General features: G+C 34.8%; 1 protein-coding gene across 1 annotated transcript in view; it reads right to left on the bottom strand.

Moving 5' to 3' along the window:
* Positions 1 to 3,676: 3,676 nt before the first annotated feature.
* Positions 3,677 to 10,988, bottom strand: part of SPRED1 (sprouty related EVH1 domain containing 1) — a 106,261-nt gene continuing 98,949 nt past the window's right edge. Inside the window, exon 7 of the mRNA XM_010965123.3 lies at positions 3,677 to 9,657. Coding sequence (XP_010963425.2) covers positions 9,007 to 9,657 — 651 coding nt within the window. The 3' untranslated portion in view covers positions 3,677 to 9,006. The remainder of the gene's footprint in view (positions 9,658 to 10,988) is intronic.

Here is a 10,988-nt window from a genome sequence, read left to right as displayed (position 1 = left end):
AATACCAAGGCAGGAATTTGAAGGAAAAAAGTTAGATTAAGCAAATGTGATAAAGGAGTAGAAATCAAAGCGGAGAGACCAGGGACTTAGGGAGGAGATCATGGAGGGGAACTCCACAGAAGCAGAATGGTAGCCAGGAGAGTGGGAGTCAGGAAGACCAGGGTTTGAATTTCAGCTCCCACATTTAAGAACACAGGTACTTTCTTAATTTCTGTATGCCCTCAGTTTCCTCCATGAAATGAAAGTAATCATACCTACTTCATAAAGTTATTAAGAAATTAAATAGTAAATGTCAATATGTGTCACATAATACCTGTCTCCTAATAGGCGTATAATAAATGTTAAATTTTCTTTTCTCATTATCTGCTTACAAAGTAGAAATGGGGAGGAAAGGAACAGAGTTAGGGAAGTGTCAAATTAAGAAAAAAAGTAATAATTAATTCTGAAACTATGATAATGGAAAAGACAAATATTCGATTTACATAGGTAATAAATCAATTCTAAACATAAAAGACCTACAAGGAAGAGTGCAAGCAGGAAGCTGTTACAGAAGCACAGGCAAGAGATAACTGAGGCTTGGACAGAGATGTGGTGCACAGGGGGGAAGCTATTCAGATTCATTATCTATTTTTGAGTCTCTTGATGAGGGAAAAAGATAGTAATTCTTCGAGCAACTGGGTAAATTATGATCCAGACTGGAGGTGAAGCAGATTTGGAGGGGGAAATCAAGAGCTCTGCTTTGCCCTTATTGAAAATGAAATGCTATGAAATGGAGACAGCCAAGTGGAGACAGATGTCAAGTGGAGGATGTAAATGTGGGCACCACCAGCATCTGTATGTCAGGTAACTATGAGATTGGATGGGCTCCCCTAAGAGAGAGTATTGCTAGAAAAGAGAATCTAACACTGGACCCTGGGGAATTCCAACTTGTAGAGACTGAAAAGAGGAGAAAGATCTAGCAAGGAGAGGAGGAATCAGTGAAATAAGAGGAAACTAGGATAGTGTAGTGACATGGAAGTGAGGATGTGTCAAAAGCTGCTCAGTGAGGTACAGTCTACCTAAGAAATATCCTCTGCATTTAGAAACGCGGAGTTGGTGGGTGGCGGAGACTTGGTTGAGAGCATTTCACTGGAATGGTCAGGACAAAGTGATGTAAAGGTGACTTAATATAATACCAGCCCAACAACTGAAATCAGTATTGCGTTCACTATTTAAAAAAAAATAGGCCACACAGTAGCCAGATCACAAAATGTCCCTGTTCAAAACCTTCCAGTGGATTGGTATCACCATCAGAATAAAATCTGAACTCCTCCCCATGCCTTACAAGTTCCCAAGATCTGGTGCCTGCTACACTCTGCCTCCTCTAGCAAACTAGCCTCCTTGCTGTTCCATTCAACAAGCCAAACTTCTATTTACAGCCTTTGCATTTGTTCTTCCTTTAAACTAGATGGTTCCTTTCCTCCTTAAGTCCTTGGTCTCTCTTCTGCTTTGATTTCTGTTCCTTTATTGCGTGGCATTCCCTGACTCCTCTACATAAAATGGTGCCTCCCCAACATCCTTTAAGTAGTCAGCCTTGCCTGGAGATGTAACATTCAAAAGGGAAAGAAATCTGTACCACTTAGGCAATTTTTGATTTGCTTTAAGGAAAAGAATTTTGTAAAAAGTAAAGAAAACCTTTTGAATGTGGGCTCACCTGGTTATGGAGCTACTGATTTACTTATAATATTATTGGCAAGAAGATTCCTAAGGTTTTCCAGTAACATTCTTTTCTTTCACTGAAGCTCTCAGAAAACCAATACCATCACAAGAAACAATCAACAATAAGCTTATACTACTGAAAAAAAAAAAAAAAAAGAATGGGTTTAAGGAAAGAGGAATATACAGTCTAGTTTATCATTTCTGTATGTTCGTATTCGATAGTTCATGTTACTCTTAATTCCCTAGTTGGTTCTAGATGAAGTATTCTTTCAAGTCACCATCTTTCAGTTCCTCAGTCCTACCACAAACCATTTCTTTTCTCTAAATCTGGGGCTATCTCAATCTGACAATCTCAATGTGTCACCATTTTGTTGCAGTCTACAGGACTCTCACCTTTCAATCATATTTACAATATAGACCATCTTTTGTTAAAAATAAAGGCCTTCAAGTGACTCAATGCCTAATTTCTAGAAGAGTGAGACGACTTCTAATAGGCTAGTGGCAGTAAGGACAGAGGAACATGGGCAGATTGGAGGGACACCTAGGAAAGAGAGCTGTGGAAAACTGAGAACTGATGGTGAAAAGTAAGGGAAAATGAGAAACTAAGGGTAATGACTAGGTTTCTGGCTTGGACTCCTGGAAATACAGTGGTATCATCATCCAACAAGATAGAGGAAAGAAAAAAAGGTATAAGGAATGAGGGAAATAAATTTTGAGCTTACTGAATTTGAGGTGCCTGCAAGAGAACCACTGTAGGCACGTGGATATTTGGGTTTAAAGTGCAGGCTGTGTTACCATGTAATTAATCACCTTGCACTAAAATCTTAACCTCTTTGGACCTGTTTCTACATTTGTGAAATAAGAGGAGCCTTCTGGTCCTAAAATGTCAGTGACCTCAATTTTTTTCAGTAATCTTAATTTGTTTTGGATCCCTATTTCTTCCTTAGAACTTTGGAGTATCATGCTGTCTGTCTGTATTTTACTTTGATAATTTAACAGTAACTTTAACAAGAACCATTCACTAGCTGGGAGCTTCTAAATTCATACAACTTTGTTTTTTCTTAAAACTTTAGGAGACAAAAACTGGATTCCTCTACTGATGACACATTTAAGCTTGCTGGTCATTCTGGTAAGAATATAAGAATTTCAAAAAGAACTATAATACACTGTTGAAATTTCTTCCCCATGAATTCTTTCCTTTGTAGATTTGGAAAAGTTGGAGACATTTCTTTAACAGGAAATGGAGGGAGGAAAATATGGAGGGCACAAAAGGGGTTTATGTTTGGCAAGTAATATTCAGAAGATATTCTGTATCGCATTTTTAAAAGAAAAAAAATTAAATTAGTATCTTGCAATTTGGCAATGCAAAATTCGTTAAGTAATGGAAATGAGAGTTAAACAGGTCTCCTTACTTTTATCATCCAGAATGTTATTTCAATATTAGAAATTCTGGAATCCTCCCTGTCCTACATGTCTTTCCAAATTGTACACAGCCTCTTGGTTATTGTATTCTTTCCAGGTTACAATTAAGTTTGAAGGAAGAGGGAACAGTAGCCTCATCATTCTGACATGTATAAGAAGTAGCTGATACTGAATGCAATTCTGGTATAAAGACAAGTTTTGTCTTTAAAGGCTTTGTACTTCATAAAATAACCGTATTGTTCATCTTAAATAAAATTTTACTTAAACAGGACAACATGATTATTCTGTGAAGTACATCTGTGACTCTTGTAACAAAACACAAAACTGCATTGTGACTAAAAGCGTGAGCTTTGGAGTTAAGACAATTTGGTTTTATCCCAGTACCTCTAATGTGATCTTGGGGTATTTTTTTAACCCCTTGAAGCCTCAATCTCCTCTTTAGCATAATGAAGATAATACTTACATTATAGGATTACTTGAGAACTAAAAGTGATCATTTAAGAACATTGTATAACAAAAGTAAAGACTGCTAGATAAAAGAAGACACAATTTCAACTACGATTTTGTTAGACTTTTATTATGAATATATTTTTTGAGCCATTATTTAAAGGATCCTTCTAAAACTGCAAATCTTAGAGCAGTTAATTTTAAAGAAGTCGACTCCAGCTTTCATGTTATTAATGCTGATGTTTTAAGGACCACTGTGTGCATGACACTATATTGACAGCCAAGCAGAAACCCTAGTTTCAATTTCTCTGATGTAAAAACTATTCTACTTACTTGTCGGTATTAACTTGATGTGAAGAATATAAAGCAAATTTCTGAAAACCTGTAAATAAGCACACGAGACTACATTTCATAATTCATGATAAAGGTATACAGTTAATTCTTGATTTTTCAAATAAATACAACTGTAATATAATAATCCAAAAGTTACCCTGGTGTTGAAATACTTTGATTTTTGAGTACAGTACTGTCCTAATAATTTTTCATTTAGATTACTTTTGCTTATATTACAAGTTAAGTGTAACTTTGAAACCGACGATTAAAAAAAAAAAAAAAAAGGGTAGTAGTGGGTTAAAGATTCCCTAGATATCATTTAAGGTGGTTAATCCAGACTTAGCAGTAACATGTTCCCAAACCATAAATATAATGTATTAGGTAACAAACTGTAAAAAAAAAAAATTCTTGATACAATCAGGAGCGAATAAATAAGTTATTAAAATGAACTATATATGAACTTTCAGTTAAAAATATACCTTAAAAAATTATGATCAAAAGCGTCCATTTCTACTGCTTTCTCCTTTAGTAATTATCTCTCATGTGATAGTTATCCTCTAGAAGAGTAAGAAAAAGTCCTTTTATATTTCATAATAGGTTTAATCAGGTAATTAAAACAAGTTCTTATGATATCATCTGGTATGTCCAATTACATGGGTACGATGTAACAGAAACAGTTACAAACTTATATATGCATATTTACAGAATATATCCCAAACTATCAAGCTAGTCAACTATATCTAAGGAGATACATTATGACATGAGTTAAACAATTTTTCATTGCTTATTAGAAAGAATGCATTCAAGCTTTTAATGGAAATAATATACAAGTGAGGCACTTTTGAGGTCAAAAACAGAAAGCAAATGACTACATACTGGCAATGCTCACAAAAATCTATGTGTATCTTTAATACAAAGGCTTTTCAACTAGATTATTCTTGAAAAATTTCAAAACTAGCAACTTATGCAATTTAAGGAGCTTTCAGGAACAAAGGCTAACATCAGTGTATCAAAGCATATGAAAGTTTTATAACCACCTGGCTGCTAGGCAAACAGTACCTTAATACTGTAAAGCCCTTTTCTTGTTGGTTTTTGTTTTTGTTTTATATAAATTACCTCAGGTTGTGATTTTTCTTTTGACTTACTGTAAAACACCCTATGGTACTGTTATTATTGTGGTGTATAAAGATCAACACCCACACCCCTTTTTAGTGCAACAATGATGCAAGTTTCTAGTGCTCCCCCTTATACTTCAAAATGTGATCCTGGAAATCAATATAAGAATGAGAATATTTAGTGAAGAATCTAATTTACAGGTAACTAAATTTTTCAAAGTTTTATGTAGAAAAATGTCTATATTTAATGTATCTTTGGGCTAAAACTAAAAACCCAATCTTAAACACATATTCCAAAGTGTAATCACAAAACCTAAAGTAAATTTCAACAAAACAAACATTCTTAAGATTATTTAAATTGCCCATATGAGGAAAGTATACATTTCCTGTACTTTGGAGACTTAGCTGGATATTAAGAAACTTCTCTGTGGCATTCAATTAAGGGGGTGCTGGCGAGAGAAAAAGAAAAGGCAAGACTTACCCAAGATACCAGATGGCACTATACACATGAATTGAAAGTGCATTTGTATTACTTCAAAAGTTCATTTTAGGCACTGCTGAATAACCAATGAAATTAGGTAGTTTTAAGTTTTCCCCTTTAAATTTTAACCCCTGCCCAACATCATCCCAGAGACATACACACACTCTCTGAAGTTGTCATGATGAAATACAGTGACGCTTATATATATATATATATATATATATATATATATATATATATATATATATATTTAAAAAAATTCTCCCTGACTGGTTAATGGGAGGAAAAAGAATACCATTTTGGCAATGGCTTTTGCAAGTTAAAAGGATTGGTTCTATAAATGCTTCGGCACATCCATTAAGCTTGATTGCCAGTTTCAAATATCGATAAATATTTTAAAACAGGATATGTAAGAAAAAAGTGCTTAAAATCTTTCAGCGACCAGCAAGACACATTAGGGGAAAGATTGGTTTTACAGTTCCTCTGAGATATTTCTCATTCTTGCTTTCTCCATCTGGAGGTGGCCGTCACTTAAATAGCCCTTTGCTGGTAGTAGTGATGAAACTGTCAGGTCCCAACTGCCACCTCATGTCTGGTCTATAAATCATCCAGTAGGTGGTGCTGAAGTTACACACCTCATATTTCTTTCGCAATCAAATAATTCCCCCATCAAGGCAGGAGAAAAATCATTTAAGAATTTTCAATTCTGAATACAACAAGCCACCAGACCAAACCAAAGTCACTCTTGTCATGCCATCTAGATGACTTCATTTTCAATACTTACTACTACTTACGCAGTTTTGTTCAGCCATTTGCTTATACTACCAGATTAAAAACAAAAGTGAAAGGTTTTAGAGGAAAAGCCAACTGGCAGTGCCAAATCTGCATGTAGAATGAGAAAATGTTCCTGAACATACATCTATACACATATTCAAGAAGAGAAACTTAACTATCCGTTTGTTTTCATATAAGAATTCTAATTTGCTCAAGAGAAAATTTCCACATAGTGATTCTGAAAACATTGTATTATCAGTTAATCTTCTAGACTGATTTGGAAACTGGGTGTGTTAAACTATAAAGATCCAAGGTAAAATAAAAACGATTTCATCACCATAGTTTTTAATGAAGAAATTCGTTTAAAATTGTAAAGGAAAAAATGGGGATGGGACGGAAAATTCTTAGCAGCAAAGTGGTTAAACAAATTGAAAATATTAATGCACAAACATTAAAATATTAAAGCATATATGTTGCATATAAAATACAGTACAGAACCAGGAGTTGCACTACACTGATTAGTGCTCAACAGAAGAAATGATTAAATTTGTTCTTCCCAGAAGTATATACACAGTTCATTTCCACAGCAATTTCCTATATAGCCAGCAAGTTATTTTCTTCAGTTATTCACACCTTGCTCAAACCTGAATTATAAACTCAGCACTTACAAGTCTGAAAATTCATTCACAAGGAAAACCAATATTTCCATTTCACCAATAAAAGGTAATTTTGAAAGTTAACAGTCTATCCTAGGAAACCAAGTTTAGCTGAAAACTCAAGGGATAAAGATCATCTGGTGTAGCAGCATCCAAATATATAAACAGTAAAAATAAGACTTAAAACTGCTGCTACAATGTCATGTTTTGGACTTAGTTCATCCAATTGATTTTTAGTACAAAACTAGAAATAACCTCTTCTTCATAACATCTATAGTTATCAATATATTTTTCTTCTTTTCAATGTGAAATAATACTTCAAGATGATCTATATACACAATGTTGTCAGTTCAAGCTGTCATATAAATATAAATGCTTTCTTAAAAAAAGTATTTTACAGACAGATAGTGTTATATACATTGTTCAGTTTGATCTGGGGCAAAAGAAGAAAGCTAACACAAGTTTAAGTGTGATATGTAAAAAGAATGATTACATAAATGACATTTAAAAACCTGCATAGAAAATGAGCTTCAAACAGTAGTGTGATTTTAATTTTTATCACTTCTGAAACTTCAAGCCATTAAAAAAAGGCACACTTCTCAACTTTATCCCTCTAAGGGAATGTTCTTAAGGAATCCCTTACTTAGTTAAGAGTTTTAATGTAACACTTAAAAAAAGACAATTTGACCTCAAAGTACTTTAAACAATTTGTTGGAACATTTATCCAATTACTTTGTAAATAAAACATCCAGTAGTACAATGCTCTGCAAGAGAAATAAATTTATACGTACAAGATATTTTATTTACAATGTTGGATTAAATACTTCCCTGGGATAGTTTAGCACACCCTTTAACATAAAATAATTTTGCTTTCGGCTGGTTTAAATAAAATAAAATGCAACTGAGAAAAGTTATCATTGTTACGTGAGAATAAGCACTGAGACTTAAGCTAAAAAATTAGTAACACAGCTGAACATATTCTGGTTTAGCAGAATGTTAAATGGAGATTTCAGGAGGAAACTGTTTTACTATAACTATCCAGTTACACTTTTCACCTTGTAAAACATTTGTAAATGCAATATAAGTTTTTGAAGGAGGAAACTCTGAAAGAAAAGAACTTGCTGGTTGAATACCACAAAAAAAAAAAAAAAAAAAAAAAAAAACCAAAACAAAAAACAAAACCAACAACCCCAAACCTCACTTTTTCTATAATGTTTACTCAGTCTCTTTTTATATAAAAATAAGTGTTATGTTCCCATCAGAACATTAGACAATTACATCTGTGCTTTAAAAAAAAGTTGGTCACTCAAGGCTATTAGAATATTTTTTAAGGATTTTAGATTACCAGAATGTACAGATACAACTCAATATAAACTGTAGCCAAAGGGAAATGAGGATGAAAATATCAAATCATTCACATGGAATAAAAACGTTATAACTAGATGAGTAAAATATTCAAAATATAATGGAATGTGACAGTAGATATATGTACATCTACTTCAAAACTAGGAAGGGCAAGAAAAGTTTAATATGTAATTCGTACCTTATATTTAGTTAAATATAAACATTTGTTATTTATACATAAAACTGCTTTCAAAAAACAACTAATAAATGATTTAGTTGCACTTGTTTTACTTCTTACAATTCCCAAGTGTTAACTTTTCTTAGATTGAAATCAACTGTCCCCTAGTGCACTTTTAGTTTATGTCTTAATGAATTCAAACTTTTGAAAGTCCCATCACCCTATGCATAAATATACAAAAATGCCAAAAAATTAATCCCTTTTAGTTGGATCAGATTTTATGCTCACTTTATATAGCCAATAACCAAAAATAAACCATGGTTTCTTTTTGCAAATATTCTTTACAACCTGTAACAAAATGTGCCATGCACTCCAGGGAAAAAGTTAGGCATGGCTAGCATTTGTGAAATGCCAAGAACTGACGACTTCTGCTTCCTCCATGTGTGGCCCCAAATGATACCAGGCAAGATTTCACATTGCTTGCCAAAAGCTTCCACAAATCCAAGTTAGCTAATTCCTGGACACAAAGATTTTAGCTCATTTTGGCACTGGATGCTTTCATCCAGCAGCTTTATGTTTCCCACCACAGCACCCACATGCCTCACCGCAACGATGGCACATTCTCAAAGGGACGTAGCAGCACATACATGGTACAATGAAAGACAAAGCTACTAGGGCTAACCATCGTAAGCAGAACTTGTCATCGCTAGTGTCACATGAACAGGGATCAGAAAAATCTCCCTCTGAGTCTGACATACAATGATACAACATGCTCTCTGCACAGAGCATGCAACTAACTTGATATATGCATCTTTTAATAGGGTCTGGAGCATCCTGACATTTTCCCCTGCCATTTTCTTCATGATTAAACCTTTCCTGGCAGTACACGCAGCGAGAACGTTCACCATCTTCTTTTCTTCGTTTTGACTTCTTAAATTTTAATGAGGAAGGCTGTGTCTTAAATACCACAGAGTCTTTGAGAGAACTTAACTTAGTCTCATCCCCACAAGAGTACAGATAGTCTGATTTTTTAGTGTCTGGTTTAGAAAATTGAATATTGGAGTCAGTATCATCTCTCTCCAAGTCATTTTTCCACATGTCAGGATGTCTGTAGTCTGCATAGCGACGTATTAAGATATCTCGAGGGTTTATTCTGACAATCTCATCCTCATCTTGAAAGCTGACATGTCGGATTGACTTCAAAGGGACCTAAAAAGGAAAGAGTTGAAAATTGCAATTAAGGACTGTGAAGGTTAAATTTATGTGCCAACTCGGTTGGGCCGTAGTGCCCAGATATTTGGTCAAACATTATTCTGGGTGTTTAAGTGAAGCTGTTTCTTGGATGAAATTAACATTTAAATTGGTGGACTATAAGCGTAGTACATTATCTATCCTTCATGAAGTAGGTGGCCCTCATCCAGTCAGCTGAAGGCTCCAAAGACTGACCCTACTGGAGCAAGAAGGACTTCTGCCAGCAGACTGCCTTTGGATATAGACTATAGCTCTTCCTGGGGTCTCAAGCCTGACAGCTTGTCTATCCTGCAAATTTTGAATATGTACCTAGACTACAACATAAGCCAATTCCTTAAAATAAGTCGCTTTCTCTTTATATATGCACATCTTGTTGGTTCTGTTTCTCTGGAGGGCCCTGATTCATACAGATTTTAGTACCAAGTAGTGGAGTGTTGCTCTTAAAAAACATCTAAAAACGTGGAAATGCCTTTGAAACTGGGTAATGGTAGAAGCTGAGTTTTGAGGCGTATGTTATAAAAAGCCTGAGGTAGCCTTAAAGAGATTGTTGGTAGAAATATGAACATTAAAGGTGTTTCTGGTGAGGGCTCAGATGGGAATGAGGAACATATTACTGGACAATGAAGGAAAGGTGATCCTTGTTATAAAATAGCAAAGAATGTGAGGTCAACTGTATTCTAGTATTTTGTGGAAGGTAGAATTTGTGAGTGATGGACTTTAATATTTAGCAGAAATTTCTAAGCAAAGCGCAGAAGATGCAGTCTGTTCCTCCTTGCTAGCAAGCTTAGCAGGTAAAATATGAGAGGAAAGTGATAAATTGAAGTAGTAATTTTTAAAGCAAAAAGGAATCAGAACTTGAAGAGTTATCACCCATGGCTAAGGGGGTGGGCCTCTTCCCTCAAGGGCCTAGAGGAATTTTGCCTCAGGATGAATCAAACTTTGAGTCTCACTCACACTTGACTTAGATGGTATACAGATGAGATCTGGGACCTAGAGGCGATGCTGGAATGGGTTAAGACTTTTGGGCTGTTGTAATGGGGTGAATGTATTTTGCATGTGAGAATAACATAAATTTGAGAGACCATAGGGGGAAACATTATGGGCTGAACTGTGTTCCCCCTAAATTCGTATGCTGAGGCCCTAATCCTCAGTCTCTCAGAATGTGACTGCATTTGGAGAAAAAGCCTTTAAAAAGGTGATTAAAACAAGGCTCTTAGGGTGGACCTTAATCCAATTGACTGGTGTCCTTATCAGAAGAGGATATTTGAACACATGGAGGCACTAGAGAT

The sequence above is a fragment of the Camelus bactrianus genome, chromosome 6 (assembly GCF_048773025.1).
Source record: "Camelus bactrianus isolate YW-2024 breed Bactrian camel chromosome 6, ASM4877302v1, whole genome shotgun sequence".
In the NCBI taxonomy this organism is placed as follows: Eukaryota; Metazoa; Chordata; class Mammalia; order Artiodactyla; family Camelidae; genus Camelus; species Camelus bactrianus.
The sequence above is the reverse complement of the archived record's forward strand: the minus strand, read 5'-3'. Positions and strand labels throughout refer to the sequence as shown.